We start from the raw sequence: 21300 nt of genomic DNA, 5'->3' as shown, positions 1-21300 counted from the left end.
ACCAGCACAGGAATTACTCAAGGCCCTTCTCTTTTCTTATAAACATAAATCCAGATGTTAGTGCATTTTCCACTTTTAGGACTGCTGTTTGTGAACAAGTCACCATCATGCACATGAAAAACTCACAATTGCATGATGCTGACCATCCTAACGGGAAGGACCCCAATGGGCTTACTGGTTACTGAAGAGTCCCGCAGAAGTCGGTTTGTTTCTTGTAAGGTGCTGTTGATCTCTGACAAGCCAGGGGATGTGTTCAAAAGCTTCCTGGTCAAACCCTCAGTGGTCTTCAGGGTGCTCCCAGCACTTTCAATCACAGATGTGGCCAGTTCTTTGATTTTGGCACCTTTGTCTCTGATACCTGAAGTAAAGTCATGTGCAGTTATACACTCTGGTGATTATGCACAGGCAAAAAGATAAAGCCGCATAACTGCAACGTGTATAGGAACATGTTGTAAAGCTTCTTATTGGTGTTGAATACAGTGAGTATTTTATTTTTTATTTTTAATATCAATATTAGGTCTGCTTATATGTTCTAGTGCTCCCTCTTAGAAGTGAATGAAATAACTCTGGTGACAACCCCATACTGAAATAAAATTTCAATACATAGTGAGGTCATACAAACAGTCATTGTTACATGTTAGCATCGTATAGGTTAACAAGTTAAATTTTTTTAGAGTTATTTATTTATGCATATAGAACTGGGGTACAGGCCAGAGGTGTGGGAAGTGAGAGGCTTCACCAAAGACAGAGTGGGGAACAGAACAGGCCGACTGATGAAGTACACTGCTGAGGGGAGCAGAGGGCAGTTCAGGAGGGGTCTGCCATGCCATGTGGGTCACCTCCCGGGCAGAGATCGAACACATGATGAAGTGGATTTAGCTTCTTAGTGCTGTACTTTAACATGCTGTACCACCAGGAAGGGCCCAAGCTAACTATTTTATTTAGTCCCTTTTTAGCACTCCCTGTCAATTCATTAAGCACCTTCTTCAAACCATTCTATGTGCAGATAGAAAAAACTGGGCAACTAAATCCTTAATTGAGTTGGAAATGTTTTAGACCAGTGGAAGTGGCATTTACACAGAATATCAACTGGCTGCTAGAAATAACAGCAAAGTAAAAATCCTAAAGGCAATAATGATAAAATGGAATTCAGTTATTCTAGAAAATGTGGGTGATGATTCTTTTAAAGGCACTAATATTCACTAAAAATGTCTAATCACCAGCAGGACAAAACTTTGCACTAGAAAAAGCTGTATAAAGGACAGGCAGGTATTCATTTTATTCTTTGGGCATCTTTTCAGTAAGTTTCAAATTACTCCCAAATAAAACATTATTTTTAAGTGTTTCATTAACATATACTGTGTGTCCTTGAAAAAAAAAAAAAAAAGGAAAAGAAACAAAGAAACTTCCAAATTAGAAAATGTTCCATTTCTTTAAGGTAAGATGTCACTCCAGGGCATCCTACGTTCAATTCCTCAGGGTAATTTTCATGATGTCAAGGTGAACCAGCATGCAGAAGAGCTTTGGGGATGAGTTTAGGCATTTTGAGATTTATTTAGAAAGTGTTTATCAAGGAAAAGAGGTTGAGAGAATATAAATAATGCACAGCAGGTTAATTCATTTATGTTGGACTTTTTAAAAGTTCCTCATTTTAATGAATATTGCATTTCCAAATCATCAATATTAAAACATGAACCTAGTTTAGAATGTTTTGTGGCCTCAAGAAGGAAGAGTATCAAAACAGAGTTCTTTAATTTTCCACATTTGCAATGAATTTGGCATTTCTCATTAAAGCAGGAGCATTCTAGTTTCTCAGCAGCTTCTTGAATGACCTTTACCGTCTACAGAATGTGTCAAATCCATTTTTTAAAAATCGTACTGAGGCAACATTGAATGACAATGACAATGGGATTCAAAGGTATACACTCACAAAAATAAAAATAAAAATCTCTAAAGCTTTAGTTTTCAAGAGCAAAATTCAAGTATTTCAGTGAAGGTGCCCTGAAGTGCCTAAAAAATAGTGATCTTCACTTCCAAATCATATTCTGCAAGTAAAAACTATCCATCTTGTTCTCATTTCCGTGAGGGCTCTTAATCAGACCTGGGTGGGACGTTGCTCTGCTCGTGTGTAATGGTTTGCAATGAGAAGGCATTAATTGAATCACGAACTCCCTTTCCACTTACTTTCAGGAATTGCTCGAAGTATTAAGAGTGATTCATTGGCTCGCTTAGTAATTTGATGAGTATTCTCTTGAAATCTGTTCACTTTTCTTTTCAACTCACTCAGTTTCAATGTGATACCTATTTAGAGAAGAAAGAGCATTGTGTTTTAGGCTAGGCTACTAAAAAGTAACCGAGGCACACTTTCTTTTCACTCCTTTCCACCTATAGAATCAGCAGCTTTCTTTTTTAAAATTTATTTTAAAATTGCATATATACTTTTACATACTTTTACACCATTTTTCATTTCATACATTGTATGCTTTATCTACTCATGTTTAGTCCCATTACCAGTTCCCATCACCAGTTCACCCCTGTACCATCATCATAGTCCCTTGTGCTCTTTCCACTGTTTTAAACCATTTTCTTCCCCCTCCTCCAAAGAATGTCTCGGGATTATAGTTGTCTGTTAATTTTGATATTTACTTTATTATAATTACTATTTTCCCTTGATCCCTATTTGCGTCCCTATAATGAGACCATCCAGTATTTTTTTCTTTTTTTTCTGGCTTATTTCATTGAGCATGACCCATTCCAACTCCATCCATGTTGCTGTGAATGACATGAATTTATCTTTTTTGATTGCTGAGTAATATTCCATTGTGTGTATGTGTGTGTTCCATTGTGTGTATGTGTGTGTTCCATTGTGTATGTGTATACACACATACACAAACACATATATATAGATATAGGTATATATCTACAGATATCTATATATATATATCTATATCTCTATTTATCTATATATAGACATAGATACAGATATACCATATCTTCTTGATCCAGTTATCTATTTTGGGGTGACTGGGTTGTTTCCATAGCTCAACTATTGTGAACTGTGCTGCAATAAACATAGGCGTGCAAGTGCTCTTCTGAATTAATATTTTTGTGTCTTTTGGGTAATGCCCAAGGCAGAAAATGTTGGATCAACTGGGAGGTCCATTTTTAGCAATTTGAGGCACCTCCACATAGTTTTGCATAGTGGTTGGATGGACATGTTTGCTTTCCCTTTAGCAATGTAGGAGGGTTCATCTTTCTCTACATCCTAACCAACATCTGGTGTTGCTAGTTTTTGTTTTTTTTGTTTTTTTTTTTTTTATGTGCCATTCTCGCTGGTGTAAGGTGGTATCTCATTGTGGTTTTGACTTGCATTTCCCTGATTACCAGTGATGTATAGTCAACAGCTTTCTACAGAGACCTCCTGACTCAAGCCAATACGGAAAGTTCTTCCATCTCTATCATTGTAGAAATTGTATATTTTTAGTTTTTTTGATCATTTTGTTTAGTTTGCTTGTTATTCTCCTTTATAATTTTTTTTCTTAACACACAAGTCCAATTTAATTAGAATTAATGGGTGAAGAGCTAACTGAATCAATTGATCTTAATCTGACTCATTAACTTCCTGTCTACACCTAAATCCTGACCACTTTTCTCTTCTGTGAAACCCTATATATGGGATCTGTCCTGGGAATGCTTCCCCATGTCCCATATACACTGCAGGCCTTCCCCACTCTACACCCACCTGATGATACAAGAGATGTTCAATTTAATCGGTTTTCAAGATTCCTCAAAGCTATAGGAATAAAGATTTTACTCTTAAAATATCGGTTTATAATAGGCAATCACATTTGGAACACATGGTTAAAATAATTATTGATAAAATCCTTGATGAGCACGATGGTTCTGCCCCAAATTTTAATAGCTTAAAAATTCAGTATGAAATACTAGTTGTATCAGCTGAAACCACAGCTCACTGACACTGGTGCCAAAGTTTGTGTTTAATGCTTTATGATAGAATATTATTCACTTCCTATACTGTGAGATGACAACATAAATTCTAAATTCTAAATTCTGTCACCCACAGGAAAACAAAAAATATGAACATATCTAAGCCTCAGTTAGGCAGCTATAGAAGGATCCAATACTGGATGTGGAAGTAGTGTGGGGTTATAAATTTTGTTTACAGCTCACTCTTTACTCCTACAGGGAGAAAGATATTTCTGATATGTTAGAATATATTAAGGTGAAGAGTACACTATGTGTTATGAAACCATGCCTTCTCTTATGTAACAGATTCTAGGTATTATAGCATGTTGCGCTTATTGGACAGCTCTTACACATGCCAAATAATCTTTTATTGGAACTCTTAGGAAAGATTAAACTGCATAGGCATTAAAAAACAAAAAAACTAATAAGTCCATTGTAATTTAGTTCTATTATCATCTAAGGACAACCTACAATAAATCTAACAATTAGCTTTGTGAAAAAGATAAAAGAAGTTTCAATCATAACCCTGGTCTTCAAGAAATGATGAACCAACAAGAAATAGATAGAGAAACACATGAAATTGAAGATAATCCAGTAAGTACAAAGAAGAACAGTTAAAGCTCAGGAGCTAAAGCAACAGGTTTAGTTATTAAGGAAGATTTGAATTTATGGAAGATTAGAGGTGACTGCACATTAAAATAAGAGACAGCACTATAATAAAATCTAAGTTATATGATTTTATAAGATAGTAGATTGTGACAAAGAAGTACTATTATTGTGACAAAGAAATATTCAGCTTTAAATTGCTTCAGGAAAGAAAAGTAATTTGTAGGGTGACATCAACACAGCCCGAGCTAAAAACTGACCTTGATGCTTTCTGCTCAGGTTATTGCCATCTTTTAGAAATTTGGAGCTGTTCTGGAGCACCACCTTCCCCTTGGGAATGAGGGATTCTGAGAGCTGGAAAACAGAGCATTTAAACATGGTGACAAGAGAGCAGCATGTGGTAGAGAAAACTTCAGCCTAGTTCCAAAGAAGAAAGTCCACTAGATAAAAGGTAGGGATAATTTATATTTACTAAAGTGTGTTGAATATATGTTCTAATTTATGGCTAAGGATAATGGACATAGACCATTTTAAAATATGTAAAGACAAAAATCATCACTATGTGAAGATTTTCATCACCAATAAGGAAAGTTCTTAAGAAGATAGTCGAGTAGTAGCATTACCATTTTTGTCATAAGAAATTGGGAGCATTTTCTCATCTTTACATCACTTGTTCCTGGTCTTCATCTGGTCTTCATCAAGTAATATTTATGCCCTCAGGAATTTAAAAAAGTCACATAATGACAGAAACCATAAACCAATCCCATTAGAAAAGCATACATTTAAGGCACTGGATCTATGCTCAAGCAACTAATAGGAATATCTCTCCTGATGCCTGGAAAAAGGAAGGTTCATACTAAAGTCCACAGAGCATTTCTTACCAGATTCTCCTCAGTCACAGTACAGAGAGCATCTTTGGCCAGTTTTTCTGATTCTTCAATCAAATTATGAATGTCGGAATGGACATGGGTGGCACTGGTGGCATTCAGGGACACGTGTCTAACATTTCTGAGGCCACTAAGAAATCAGCATATTGAAAGCTGTTACAATATACTAAACTGAATTTGCCCACTAATCATAAAAGTCCATCCAAAAATAATCTTTGAGAAGCAGCAGCCATTTCAAAATAACACTCAGAACTGCTAATTAATACCCAAATAAGAGACTATTGCTCTTTTTCATTTTTTAAACCAACTATTCATCAGTTTCTACCAGGAGCCATTAACATTCTTTGATCTTTGATCAGTGTTCAAGCACTCTGTATACAAGCCACAGTCTGTGTTTGGCTATAATCTTTCCAGCACTGCACTTGCTAATTTTCAAAAAGACTTCGCAAGTATATGTTATGACGCAGACTCTTAGTCCTCAATGGTATATGCCAATTTGATGACATTCACTTGAAAAAAATTTTTTTAAAGATTAATTTATTTATACATATAGAGCTGGGTCACAAGCCAGAGGCACAGGGGCAGTGAGAGACAGAGTGGGGAGCAGAGCAGGCAGATTGATGAAGTACACTGTTGAGCAGAGCAGCGGGTAGGTCAGGAGAGGTCTGCCACACCAGACCTCCAGGGCTGGGGGTTGAACATTCACTGAGGCAGGTCGTGGCCAGCTTGCAGTACTGTGCTTTAACCCGTTGCTCCACCAGAGAGGGCCTCACTTGTGATTTTGAGGGAGGATCAGGTAATATTTCAATCATCTAAACTTGATTCTTACAAATGGGCAAATCATGTATGAATGTGCCAGCTGGAAATAGTGCAATTTTATCTAGCTCACTCTATCTTGAAAATGAAACTGACAATTGACACATCTTTGCCTGCCAAATAATTCACTCCTTTTCTTATTAAGCTTTGGTGCTGGTTAATTCCCCAACCAGTCACCACCAGTAATTCCTTGTTACTACTCAACTGACAATATTTTGTGATTTATAAATAATAGATAATGCCATGTAACTTTCTCAATCTTACCAAACTGCCTTTATTACTCACCTTAAGTCATGAAGATTTTATTCTAGCTGTGTATGGAGTCAGAAAATAGTTTATCATTTGGGAAATAATAAAAGATGATGAAAAGAGAAAGCTAACTGAGTATCTAATTTCATTTCCCAGCACTGGTTCCTGTGTCATATATAGGCAAAAGTGCTCAATTCAGCACATAATTTATGTAATATTCCTCTATCATGTCACTTTTAATTGTTTTCACTGTGTGATCTATTTTTTTTATGACACCATTCCTCAAAATGGAAAGATATGCACTTTTACCACCTCCAAAAAGCACACCCAAGCAGTATCTTCAACCCTTTTTTCTACCCATACTTGATAATAATTAAATTTATCAAATTGTTAATAAATTTATCAATAACTTATGATATTTTGTAAATTATTGATAGGACCTTAAATACAGGTTTCCTCATTTACTAAACATTTGGCAACATGGGACCTTTAAAACAATTCCAAAGTGCAGGTCACATCTCAGACCAATGACATTACAATGTTTCAGAGGGGGGTCAGGAGAAGACAAAGACTCAAAGACATTAGTATTTCAGAAGTCTTCCAGGTGTTCTAATGTGCAAATGAGTTTGGGAATCCCTGGCCTGATTCTGTGCTTCTTGGTTAAAGCTACTTTTAACAACCTGAGGACCTATTTAACAAGCATCCAAAAATATAAGTTAAATAATTATAATGGTATACCTTCAAACAGTAGAAACTAAATGGGGTGATTTCTTTTAGAAGTTGGGACAGAGTACAACATGTCTTCATTTACATGCATAGACTATGTATAAAGTCCCTATCCTTGCACAAGTCATAAGCTTCAAAAAGACAGGGTATACAAAGAAAAGAATGTTTTTCTTTCTGTCCAAAGAAATCTAATAATTACACAGCCCTTGACAGATATTTAGTGAGATCTTGGTAGTTTGGTATCAGAGTTTTTTTTTTTTTTCAAAATCCCATCCAGTTCAATTTACATTACCCCATCATACATATATGTGAATGGTCAGTTATGTTACCAGGCATGGAGGGAGCTCCTCCTTGCCATGTAAATAAAATAAATAATCTCACTTTCAGCCAAAAGAAGAGTAACTCAACAGAGAGAACAAAATAACCACTCTTAATCTCTCTCACCAATGACCATCACCTTGGAAAAATCCCCAAGGTGAGCTCTCACCTGTCCAGAGAGTCTGCAAGTCTCTGGAGCTCAGCTGCATGGTCCTCAGCCCTGTAGACAAGGTCAAGTGCTCTTCTTTTGACCATCTGCATAACCAGGTCATCCACATGTTGCCTGAGTTTTGCAGTCCACAAAAGTAGCTCATCCCGGTGATTCTCCAACTGCTACAAAAAGAAATGAAAGTGGTGAATACATTTACATCATTTAGCAAATGCATGCATATGTATGAGTTGTGTGAAGATTCTTTGGAAACTGAGTTGTACTTACTGCTAGAGCATCTTGAGTAGCGTCTGCACCTTTAGTGGCAGCCTCTAACCATGCTCTCCCTTTGGTGACAAGAGTTGAAGTCAAGTTTTGTTCTTCTTGAACATGCAGCTTTTTATCCTGTCACAAAAATCACCTTTAAGGACACTTTATAAAAGCAAGTCAGCCTCTCAAATGCCAGTGCCTCATGCTAAGTGCCCAAGTTAGTACTCAGGACTCATTTTTAATGACGCTATGAATAGGATCAGCTCCAAAAGTGGATGGGTGGCCAGGAAGGGAGAAAGGAGTAGTTAAGACCCACCCTGAATTCCCTCAGGCTGGCACTGACGATGAGCAGCAGGCGGCTGCTCTCCAGTGTCTTCGCCTCTGCTTCTCTCACTAGGTCTCTTGCTGCCTGCAGTTCCTTGTGGTGTTTTGAAAGGAGGCTGCTTGCTGCTTCTTTTAATACTACCAACTCTTCCTGTGGCTCCTGGTAATTTTTCTGAATCTGTGACAGTAAATCTTCAGCAGCACTAAAAAAACAGATCGGTCACATAATAAGAAAGTGGACGGCAGGCACTGAATGAAAGTGGGGGGAGATTTTACATATCCCTATCTAGGTTTCTTCTTGAAATCATTAGAGGCAAGACATAACCTCGTAAGAGGCAAATAATTTTTCTAAGACAGCTATAATGCGGTAGATTTAAGCTTTATCTTTCACAAATGATCTTGATTCCCAAACGTCCTAACATATCTCGGTAATGGACTAAAAGGAAATCTCTCCGTTGAATCTAGATTCAGGAAGTTTGGACTACAATCTGTGAATTATGGTAACTACAATCTTTTTAACATACTAAGATAAAATACTAATGAAAGAAGGAGACCGTTTAAGTCATTTTCTGTGAAATCACCAAAGTATTTATATGATGAAAGGGCCTTTCATCATATAAAGCTACTTAAGAGTTAGTTTGGCAATTTGTTCCTTTTTGGGAAACTTTCAAATCCAAGTAGGCAAAAAGCTATATAAGTTGTCCCACTGATTAAAAACAAGCTTTCCGGAATCAAAAGACTTTTTTTTTCCCTATAATTTGATAAATATGCTCTTATGCTCTCAAGTTCCTTATTTAAATCATCACTGGAGTTAAAGATTCAAAGATGAATAACATCTTCCTACTACAAATCTTTGCAGTGGTTGACCATATCCCACTAACTTTTTGCTTTAATTTTTCCAGAGAACTTTGTGAAAAATTCATGGAGGGCCCTCCCTGGTGGCACAATGGGTTAACAAGCACAGTACTGTGAAACTGGTGCAGCTGCTTCAGTACAAGTTCAATACCCGGCCAGGGAGGTGACCCACATGGCACGGCAGACCTCTCCTGACCCTTCCACTGCTCCCCTCAGCAGCATACTTCCTCACTCTGCCTGTTCTGCTCCCCACTCTGTCTCTGATGAATCCTCTCACCACCTCTGCACCTCTGGCCTGTACCCCAGTTCTACATGCATAAATAAATAAAATCTTTAAAGAAATTCATGGAAAGGAGAACTTTGAAAAAAATTCATGGAAATTACCTTGCAAATCACCTTAGCTTTCACAGACATCATTTCCCTGAGGCTTAAAAATATGTTTTCTAAGGATATGTATTTGAAATGCGACATCAATAGAACATGGGGAGTGCATGAAAATGTTTGCAGTTTTTAATGCTAGTAAGATGCTGCATCATGATACAGGTAACAGATTAAATGTCTGAGCATGAATCTATCACTCATTAAATAAGAGATCTCTAAAAAATTTTTAAACAGGTCAAATTTTCATCTATGCAATGAGCTGATAAAATAATACTCAGGCCCTCCCTGGTGACTCAGCAGGTTAAAGCACAGCACTAAGAAGCTAAAGCCACTTCAGCATGAGTTCAATCCCCAGCCCTAGAGGTAATCCGCATAGTGCAGCAGACCTCTCCTGACACTTCCACTGCTCCCCTCAGCAGGGTACTTCATTGATCTGCCTGTTCTGCTCCCCTCTCTGTCTCTGGTGAATCCTCTCACTGCACCTGCGCCTGTACCCCAGTTCTGTATGAATAAATAAATAAATCTTTTTTAAAAAATGATAACTCTCAATAGCTTGAGAAAGATTAAAAAGAAAAAAAATACCCTCAATGTGCTTCACTAGCTTCTTGCTACAGACGGCTTCAATTAGGACTTCAAGTGCTGGTGGTTCACGTGCAGTAATATTTAGGTGAGCAATTTCTATGTGCAAATAAAAGTCGATGCCAGAGGCAGAAAATGCTAAAGTAGTCTCAGCCCTCAATTAGCTTCAATTAGGACTGTTTCTTGAATTGTATTTCCCCACAGCTCTAGAGTCCCCAAAACTGTCAAGCAAGCCACATGAAAAGGATTCTGTGGTGAAGTAAGCTGACTCTCCAGTCCCCTCTTTGAGAACCAGAAGCATCTCAGCAACTCAAAGATTTGAGGAGTTGTTGAAAAGAATTTATCTCTCCTTAGTAGACACTGCACTTCCTAAACTTATCTCATCATAGGATACACTTCTTGATTTAAATACCTTTTCTTAGACTGAGAAAATGTTGGTTCACTACACTGTTTTCAGACATACAGTCTGCCTCAGTAGCTGTGCACCTTATACCACACCCACCTCCAAATGTTGAGTCATCATCTATACCAACCTAATGGCTGGCCCCCACTACCTGTTTTACCAGCACCCCCAACCCAATACCAACCCCTTCTTCTCCTCCAGGAAACGCTGTTCTGTGTCAGCACTAAGGGTTTGTTTCTGTTTCTTTATTGCCCACAAATGAACTAAATCATACAGGGTTTGTGTTCTTACTTTTTTCATTTAGCATAAGTGATGCCAATCTGTCTTAGAGTTGACAACATAGGTAGTAGCTACTGATTTTATTTTCCTCCATGAGGGTTTGTTGTTTTTGTGTTTTATTTTTTAAGATTTATTAATTTATGCACATAGAACTGGGGTGCAGGCCAGAGGTATAGGGGTGATAAGAGGATTCACCAGAGACAGAGTGGGGAGCAGAACAGGCAGATCGACAAAGTACACTGCTGAGGGGAGCAGTGGGCAGGTCAGGAGAGGTCTGCCACGCCATGTGGATCTCCTCCAGGGCAGGGATTGCATTCATGCTAAAGTGGCTTTAGCTTCTTAGTGCTGTGCTTTAATCCGCTGCACCACCAGGGAGGGCCCGGGTTTGTTTTATATTTCATCTTTATAACAGTAGTTCTCTGACAGTGTGAGATTTTCTTGTTCACGCTAATGGAACCAGGATCACAGAGGAAACGAAACCTATGGCACTGATAGCAGCAGAGACAGATGTTGCCATTGCTGATGCCTTCGTCTATCTGAATAAGTGACGACCATCTCTTCATGTACTTGACAACAGGCCCCTCTGGTCCCTGGACAGTTCCCTTCCTCTCATGCGCTGTCTTACCCCTTAGCATTCAAGTTCCCGCCTCTGATGGGTTGTTCCAAGAATGGCATTTAGGAACTTACCTGAGTTCCAGAGCAGCATTTTGGTGCAACTGCATGAAATGCTTTTTCTGTATGATTTCTAGCAGCGATGTAATGTTTTTTTGCATATTATGAAGAGTAGAACTGGGTAGCTGGAACTCTTCATCCAAAGATTGATCTAGACTTGTTGATTTTTCAATAAGTTCTAAGAAGAAAAGTCATCAAGCATTTAATAAGTCTCTTCAAAGTGTAGAATCCTAAATGGAAAAACTCAGAATTTTTTTTTCAATGAGGACAGCTGTTACCCAGGGAAGATTAGCTCATGCACTCAGTGTATACTTGATATTCTCTATTAAAATGCTAATGGGCTTGGGATAACTGGTTTGTTTAATGTTGGTCTTCCCTATCAACCATAAACTCCTCAAACAGAGGGCTGAGACTACGTTAGTATTTTCTGCCCCTGGTAGAGACATTCATTTGCACATAGAAATTGCTCACCTAAATATTACTGCACATGAACCACCAGCACTTGATATTTTTAACATATTATTTGTTTTAATAATTTCCTTTACTATATAAGGCCTGCTTTGTATGGATTCTGTATTTTTTATATTCTAAACACCAGATTATACAGGATAGCACACTTAAGTAATGACCAAATTACTCTAATATTGTGGTCATTATTTGGGGACCACATTGAAGCCCCAAATTCCTCTGGTGTCTATTCTGGGAAAGGGATGATGTTGAGAGGTTAGCTCAGCTGCTCCATGGAACTGATGCCTCAACATCCACTCTGGTCAAATGGCTGACAATGTCCCTCATGCCAGCACATGCCCTGGAGAGCAGGCCCCATGGTCCCATGCAAGTGAAAGCTTTTAATATGACCACCCAGTACCCCTTGTGATCCAGTCTCTCCTACTTCCTTGGGCTTGTCCCTTACGTGCCTCTTTCAATAAGACCCCTTCCAGCTTCCCAGAACCTGCATTTTTGGCTTAGATTAGTCAGTACTGCTATAGCCCAGGACCTGCAGGCACGTCACGCAGTGAGTCGCTGAAGTCAGTGCCAGGTCCTCCCTCTCTGTGTCTGTACTGCCTTGCACAGCCCCAACCTCCACCCATGCACACGCCCAGTGAAGTTCCCAGCTTTATTTTCTGCTGTGGTTTGTCACGGAGTCATCAGGCACCCTGAGCTGCACTTAATAGTGTTCAACTGACAAATTCACAAGAGATGGGGAAGCATTGAATCTATTTGAGATATTCAAGGCTTTAAGGTAAGTACTTAAGAATGGAGACAGAAAGTGAAAAAAAGGAAATAGTTATTTTAAAAGATAAAACTCAATAAAAAACTACAAGACAGACATATCAGGATTCCCTAACAAAGAACGGAGCTATTTGGTTTCAAGAGGGCCAATGTGAGACACATACATCTATTCATATGTTTGAAAAAGGAAATAGGAACTTTTCCTACCAATAAGCACAGATCCACCCCCATGCACCAGGCCCCTCCCCAAACTTGACTCTTCACACTACCTTGGATGTTTAGCTGCAATTTCTCAGTTAACTTCATGAGGTCTTGACTCTTGCTGAAGATTCTCTCAGTCACCCTGGACACATGTTGGCTACTCGTTAACACTCTAGTGAGCTGATACAATATAAAGGCTTCAGGTTAATTGGGCTTGAAATAATATGCAAACTTCAGTATTTCAGTTGTTAGCTCTTTTAAGCAACAAAATATATACCAGAATATAGAGTACTGATATATACTATCGTATAAGTGAAGGGTAACATGCTCAGGTTGGAAATTAATCAAGTGGTTAATGAAATAATTTTCTTCTCACCTGACATGAAGAAAGTGGTTATATTTTTAAAAGCAATAGAACTGACTATCATAAAACTCTCCCACTGACTCTCTTCCCACTAGGTCCTATTCACCTTAGGACCTACTTCTACAGAATATAGAAAGTAACTCTTAATAATTTAATACTGGCCCTGAAAAATACATTGACCATGAGTTTAAGAGTTAACAACATGGATTTAAGCAAACTGGATTTTAGGTGGCCAGCCTGGAGACCTAGGATGTAACATTTCCTAGACTCATCAGTAACATAAGGATGTTAACATCAATTACCTACTGAGGCCCTTATGAGGATAAAATGTGATGATGTCTCAGAAGCTGGTGGCCCAGGGCCAGAAACTTCAGTTGATCTCACCTGCTACTTTTTTTTTTTTTTTAATTTATTTATTTATACAGACCGGGGTACAGGCCAGAGATGCGGAGGGTGAGAGGATTCACCAGAGATAGAGTGGGGAGCAGAACAGGCAGATCGATGAGGTACATTGCTGAGGGGAGCAGCAGGCGGGTCAGGAGAGGTGTGCCATGCCATGTGGATCTCCTCCGGGGCAGGCGGGGATCGAACTCATGCAGAAGTGGCCTGAAGCTTCTTTAGTGCAGTGCTTTAACCCGCTGCGCCACCAGGGAGTGCCCTCACCTGCTACTTTTATCAAAATATTTTAATTTGTGAAAGGAAAGTTGTTTGTAATTTTAGGAATGAAGGTGACCCAGAGAAAACTTATTTAATATGTAGAGAATTTATTTTCATTAGCTTACCACTTCCTGCCAAATGTTTATCCACTCAGGCACGAAAAGCCCACACTCAAACCCTTAATCTCTTCCCAAGTCATCTTGAATTCTCAATCTATAAAGCCAAGCTGATAGTTTTTTTTTTTTTAAAGATTTATTTATTTACTTATGCATACAGAACTGGGGTAAATGCCAGAGGTTCAGGGGTGGTGACAGGATTCACCAGAGACAGAATGGGGAGCAGAACAGGCAGATTGACGAAGTATACTGCTGAGGGGAGCAGCAGGTGGGTCAGAAGTGGTCTGCCACACCATGTGGATCACCTCCGGGGCAGGCGGGGATCTAACTCATGCAGAAGTAGCTTTTGATTCTTAGTGAGGCACTTTAACCCACTGCGCCACCAGGGAGGGCCCCAAGCTGGTAGTTTTTTAGGGTGCATGACTATGTGTGTGTGTATCAACTATGTTGATAGAGATAGCATACATGCATGACAAACACAAGACATATACAGAGACACAGACACACAGATGAACACACACATAAAATCTGTAAGTAAAATGTATGAGTTTTATAATAGGTTCCCCTTACTACTTGTGAATAGGGGAATACTTTTAGAGCTCATGGAAAAACCATTCATTTGGCAATGGATAAACAGAATAATTCCCTGCTGACATCAAAATGAACACACTTGTCATTTCAAGTGCACAGATCAGATGCACACAACTTGAAGCCTAAATGCTGCAGACCACAAATGAGGAGCCATGTTGCAATCACCCTGCCCAGTGAGCTGTGCCAGTGACACTGTTATCGGCAGATGGCCTAACACCTGCATTCACCAATGCTCTACTTTGCTGTAAAATCAGAAGAGAAAACCTTAGTGATCTTTTAATTTCACCCACTTTTTGATCCACAGATGAAAGTTAGAGGCAAATGGAAAGTGTTGGACTCTTCCCTAAGCAGCAGTGATACAATGGAATATTACTCAGCAATCAAAAAGGATAAAATGCATGCCCTTCGCAGCAATATGGATGGAGTTGGAAGAGACTGTGTTTATTTAGTGAAATAAACCAGAAATAAAAAGAAAAAATATCGAATGATCTCACTTGTAGGAGGAATGTAGAGAAAACAAAAAAGGAATCAGAAAAATAAAAGTAACTATAATAAAGTAAAATTTTAAATCATCAGGCAACTATAGATCAGTGACACTCTATAGGGGAAGAGGAGGGAGAAGGCCTAGTACAGGAGTGGGAAAGCACAAGAGACTATCGTGATGGTGCACAAGTGAATTGGTGGTTGGAATTTCACGGGGAAAGCATACATTGTACAAAAATAAAGGATGATATAATGAATGCATTTTTTTAAAAAAAGAAATTAGCTAAGAGCCTTTTCCATATGACACCATGAAGATGTGCAGAAAAGGCCCTTCCCAAAACATGGCACTTTGTCACATGGTTATTTTGAGATGAGGTCAACCAAGGCCCTAAAGATTTAGGATAAACTTCTATTCCCTTAATAAGCTAGAAGAATGTAAATCTAGGATATTATCAGGGATGAGGAATTTTGCCAGAAGTAATCTTTATAACATAGAAGCCTATCTATGTGGCTGTACAAACACCTAATCACTGAGTATCTGGGTTTTGTTAGATGAGTCATCCTCTCTTCCTCATGTCATTTAAGTCCTTCTCCTATTCTTTGAGACCCCAGGCTCCTATCCCACCCCTTAACTCAGGATATAACCTCTTCTTGTCCCACAAAAATAATCTACATCTATAGATTATTTTTTCTACTATAACCTGATATTAATTTGTTTGCTTGAATAATCCAAGAAGAACCCAGAGGGGAAATTTCCTCTCTGTCCCTACAGTAGAGAACCTGGTAAGGTTAAAACCAATTGAGCCATAAGAAGCTGCAAGGAAGAAGAGATTGCACTAATGGAATGAGAACCTTTCAGAAGACTGCAGTGCAACTGCTCACAGGCCGTGGGTGGGAAGTGGGCATTGTGTGTAAAAAATTTACCTCTTTTTCCAGAGCATCCATTTGTTCTGCAACACCTTTAAGTTGATTTTTTGCCAGTTCTTTTTGTGTATTTTCTTTTAATAAAGACTCCTAAAATAAAAGCCAGGAAGAAGATAAATTATAATGCTTCACAATAAATTTTCTAGTTTTGAACTAAAGACCGCTTATTATTACTGCTTTTGTTTACAGAAATAACTTCCTTCCTTAAAATTGCATTAAAAATTACACAAATACTTAAATTTTGATTATACCCAAATATTTCCATATTGCTGCCTTTGCATTATATTTCCTACACAGATGTAAATTTAAAGTCTGGTGTGTTGAGCAGCATCTGATACTGCTGCAACTCTTGGATAAATCTGTTTTTATTTCAGAGGCTCAGTTTTAATCATAATTACCAACAGCTTCAAAAATTATTTAAGAATCCTTCGTAGCCCAAAATGTAAATTTATTAAATAACAAAAACCTCTATAATTATTAACAATTAAATGCTCAATTTACCCCAATGTTCTTTTAATTTTCTTACTTGTATGATTTTATCTAAACCTTACAATATACTAAGTGGCCATATCTTTTCCATTTTTAATCAGGGGGATTCAGTAATTTACTCACAGTTGCTGTATAAGTATTAAAAATAATGAACAGTAAAGAGTAAACACTGATCCTCCTGCATAGTTTATATATGTAAAATGTTATTTAAAGGAATTGACAAAAATTTTTAATGAGAGCAAGTCATTCAGAAATAGTTAAAAATTACATCAAATATTCATCTCACTTAAAAATTTTTATATCTGTGATACAGAGTTATATTCCTGGGGCCCAAACTGATAGAAAATAGTACTTATTGATTGTACTTAGAATGAATGAAAATAAATAAGACATCTTAGAGTCCCCAATCCTTCTCAACTGCCAGTGTTACTACAGATCACAACTAACAAGAGTAGACCACTGAAACATCCAGAGTCCAATACATCACCCCCGCCACCCCTAACACACACACAAATGCACAGACCTAAGGGACATTCAGTCTAAAACTACTTTAAAGAAATAAACATTCAGGAATGACTGTCCTTATCACTGCATGATACAATGTGTTAATTATCTCAAATTCAAATGTATTAGGCAACACTTAAGAATCACACTTGTTTCCAATTAGAATACTAATTTAAAATACTAGAGTAAAAGGCATTCTACTAAGTCAATTTCTAAACTTCTTATCCTTTTGGGGGGACCTAATCTTGTTTACTAAACATAAAACTATGCTTTACCTGCAGAGATTTTTATGTAGGCTTCCAGGGAGCTGGAACCTTTGTCCCTTGCAACTCCAGTTAAGAATAATTCATTCACAGAAAATAGGTCATCCCAACATTAAAGAAAGACACTGTCCAATTTATTTTCTCTATTTGTATGAGGACAGTTATTCAACTCGCCATAGCTCTGTCATAAAGGGAAGTGAGCGGATTTTGCCTTGTTCCAAAAGGCAAATGAGGAACCGTGGGGGTTGAACCAGCGGCCCACAGCAGTCAGAGCTCCCCTACAGTGACACACACTAGCCCGTGGAGAATGAAGTCCCTATCATGTTCAAAGGAAGGCTGGACATCTACTCAGGGCTGCCACTGGGAATGCGGTGGGAGGACAGACAGAATGATTCCTACTGTCCCATCTGACTTTTGCCTCCAGTGCACATTTCTGTCCATCTCTGTAGTCACAACACCTACCTGGAGATATTTAGTTAAATTTTCCAGTTCTGACAATAGTCCATATGGGGCAGGGATAACACCAGCGAGGTTCACAGAAATAATGGCATCACCAATACGATCCAAGTCACTCAGGAGCACACCTACACAGTCATCATCACAAGCTAAGAGAAAAAGAGCTTATGTTAATGCAAACTCATCTGTACATTTCCCCCACGGGTCTGTGAAGCCTTTTTATGGACTGAGAACATCAAGCTCCCACGAAGCACACCCTTTTGAGTCTCACATCAATGTGTAGTGGAGGAGAAGCAGGAGGATTAAGTCCCTCCTCTCAGAAGGTGAACCGAGACCCCGCTGAGACTGGCAGCCTCACGGGGTCACACAGAAATGAACAATAGCCTCACAGTGGGCCAGGGCTGGCCACATGCCGCTGCTCGGCTTGGCTCCGACCTTCACTTTGCATTTGCTCATCTTTAACTTGAATGTTTGGCAACAATTTCCAAATGCATTTTCTTTCAGCCTGATCTGATGTTTCTAGAGAGTTTGAGGACATATTCCAGCAAGTACAAATGAAAGACATGAGGGGAAATGACAGACGTGTTTTTTGCTTATAACAAACACAAAGACAAAAGCAAAAACCTCTCATAAGCCATGGTATCTTAAGATGATTTTCTCACATGCACGCTATTAAAATAAATCAGAACTGGGGGTGGCGGGGGGGATCCACAAAAGCCAAGAACTGAAACTGTCACTGAAATCTGAATAACATAATAGCAGATCCCCAAAGCATTCCCCCTTGGGACCCTTGGCTCCACTGGAGGAAATAGTTGTACAACTAAACTCTAAAGTTGGGGTTACTGCGCAGCTCTGGCTGCCAGAGAGATGGATGCTGCTCTTCTAGAACCTTCTTCCTCTGTGTGAAACACACAGAGAAAAGTTTAATTCAGCAGATACAATGACAGTCTATAGGGAGTTAAAATAGGACTTTCTCAATCCTTCTGACACCACAGGAAAACTCGCTTTGAACATTTAGAGCAGGGATACCTACAAACACAATAGCTCTCCATCAGAATGTGCTTTGGCTCACAATCCTCACACTGGAGCCCGGTGAACCCCGGCCTGCAGTCACACTGTCCCGTCCCCTGGTCACAGTGTCTGTGAACAGAGCCTCTTGGGCTGCAGTTGCATCTCTGGCAAGTGCCACCTGGTGCTCGAGGGTCCCCGTGATAGCCTGAGGAACACCTACATGGAGAAAAACACGCAGGTTAGACAGCAGCGTCGACACCAGCAGGGCCCAAGGCTGTTACCATTCTGCCAAAGGAAATGCAAAGAACCCAGGCACCTCCACCTCCATCAGCACTTTATTTCCAAAAAGGAGGATGAAGTGGTCACAGGAAGTCCATCTGCCTACTTTAATAAGGAGATTTTATTTTGGAAAGGTAATAAGGCCCTAAATCAATCATGCACATCCAAACTGATAACGAGGTTCAATCACCTTGTAAATATGTCTAATTCTTATCAAAGGAGTAGCAAGTGCCCCATGCAAGCTTCACTACACACCTTTCACAATACTGTCCTTCATAGCCCAGAAAACAGGCATCACAGCGCAAGTCATGTTCGCCTTCCAAGATACAGGTGGGACTGAAACTGGAAGAAAAGCATAATTTTGATACTTTCAGTTATTCAACTTCAGATCTTTTTTTATTTTAATGATTTATTTATTTGTGCATACAGAACTGGGGTACAGGCCAGAGGTGCAGGGAGGGGAGATGATTCACCAGAGACAGAGTGGGGAGCAGAACAGGCAGATCAACGAAGTACACTGCTGAGGGGAGCAGTGGGAGGGTCAGGAGAGGTCTGCCGCACAATGTGGTCACCTCTGGGGCAGGTGGGGATTGAACTCATGCAGAAGTGGCTTTAGTGTCTTAGAGCTGTGCTTTAGCCCGCTGCGCCACCAGGGAAGGCCCTCAACTTCAGATCATTCTAATGATACAATCATTATACTGATCGTTCATGATGTTCTGAAAGTTAAGTGATTACACTAGATAATTGGATAAAAGCTTTTGGGGGTTTAACATCTAGCGGCAGGGTCCTCTCTGGTGACACAGCAAGTTAAAGCACAGCGCTAAGAAACTAATGCCACTTCAGCATGAGCTCGATCCCCGCCAGGGAGGTGACCCACATGGTGTGGCAGACCTCTCCTGACCTGCCCACTGCTCCCCTCAGCAGTGTACTTCATCGATCTGCCTGTTCTGCTCCCTACTCTGTCTCTGGTGAATCTTCTCACCTCCCCTGCACCTCTGGCCTGTACCCCAGTTCTGTATGCACAAATAAATAAACCTTTAGAAATACAATCTAGCAGGCAAAGAGAAGGCAAAGATGTAATACCATGGGTGTGCATCCAGAAGTCACTTAACAACACACTCGTAGCCAGGGGAGGTCAAGTCCCATCTTACAGACTGGGACTCACTAGTCACAAACAAAAAGCTTCTCAGGTGAAGGGCTCTTGTGCTGAGTTGAGTAAGGAATTCTCTGACTTATTACGGAAGAAGGTGATTAGGGACAACTGAACATGACTGTGCAAGAGTGAGAAGGGAGCGAAGCAGACGCTGGCAAATGTAACTGACTAATGAAAAGAAAGGTGGAAAAGTAAGGAGGGAAATGCCAAGAGTGAAGGCAGAATTTGAAAATTAATGGCTCTAATGTAAAGTGTCATCTGATGGATGCTGAGAAGCAAAATGAGGGAGCCCCTGGGGGTTTAATAATCCACTCAGATGTTTGTTCCCTCATTTATAGACACAGCTTTTGGCTAATTCCTTTCTTTTGAAAGGAATGTGTCTGCACATTTTAAATTACCAGTACACCATCTAGAGGCTCAGCTGGGTACCTGCAAAGTACTGAAAAAACCCAGGAGAGTAATCTGGTTTGGGGCAGATAAAAGAAGTTTCTAGCATAAGTGCAAAGTTTAGTACCACTTCATTCTGACTTTTTTCCCCTTAAGTACTAAAGAAAAAGTCATCAGTAGAAATACAAAATGTATAGCAAGCCAAGCACTTCTTTTAGGGCTTCTTAGATGCACAATACACAGATTACCTCTTATTGGGTGCTCACTGTCAAGGATTACTTACTTGGAGACAGAAAAAAGATTCAAACAAATAATAAAATGAAAATTTCATTTTGATTGTATCAAAAGTTGGCATTTGATCTATGCAAATTCAATACTTTGTCAAATATTCTTAGCGATAATAAAATGCTACTTATAAACTACAATTTCAATCAAAGAGAACCTATAGACATACTAATTCCCGCTTAAAAATTCTGGTTCTTTTCAGCATTCAGACAACTCTAACCAAGCATCATGATTAGAAGGTAGAATCTGGTCCAGTTCCACCACTAGGTAGTATTTCTGCACTTCATTCCTCATCAACACATCTAAGTTCTAGCCCCTTCCCTTTTATTAAACACGAACTGGCATCTTTGTATCATTATTTACAATATTAACAACATTTCATCTCTAGGCAATCTGGACATAGG

At 39.2% G+C, this 21300-nt stretch overlaps 1 protein-coding gene across 1 annotated transcript in view; it reads right to left on the bottom strand.

The window, feature by feature from the left end:
- Positions 1 to 21300, bottom strand: part of LAMA1 (laminin, alpha 1) — a 137846-nt gene that overhangs the window by 31291 nt on the left and 85255 nt on the right. The window contains exons 29-42 of the mRNA XM_012725774.1: positions 19771 to 19787; positions 19327 to 19413; positions 18815 to 19008; positions 17788 to 17930; positions 16070 to 16159; positions 13003 to 13114; positions 11516 to 11678; positions 8324 to 8534; positions 8026 to 8142; positions 7759 to 7922; positions 5475 to 5610; positions 4854 to 4947; positions 2185 to 2301; positions 176 to 358 (exon numbers count right to left, since the gene is read on the bottom strand). Coding sequence (XP_012581228.1) covers positions 176 to 358; positions 2185 to 2301; positions 4854 to 4947; positions 5475 to 5610; positions 7759 to 7922; positions 8026 to 8142; positions 8324 to 8534; positions 11516 to 11678; positions 13003 to 13114; positions 16070 to 16159; positions 17788 to 17930; positions 18815 to 19008; positions 19327 to 19413; positions 19771 to 19787 — 1828 coding nt within the window. The remainder of the gene's footprint in view (positions 1 to 175; positions 359 to 2184; positions 2302 to 4853; positions 4948 to 5474; positions 5611 to 7758; positions 7923 to 8025; positions 8143 to 8323; positions 8535 to 11515; positions 11679 to 13002; positions 13115 to 16069; positions 16160 to 17787; positions 17931 to 18814; positions 19009 to 19326; positions 19414 to 19770; positions 19788 to 21300) is intronic.

Source organism: Condylura cristata, unplaced genomic scaffold, assembly GCF_000260355.1.
Source record: "Condylura cristata isolate star-nosed mole 26May11 unplaced genomic scaffold, ConCri1.0 scaffold00016, whole genome shotgun sequence".
Classification (NCBI taxonomy): domain Eukaryota; kingdom Metazoa; phylum Chordata; class Mammalia; order Eulipotyphla; family Talpidae; genus Condylura; species Condylura cristata.
This window is presented reverse-complemented; position numbering and strand designations above follow the sequence as displayed.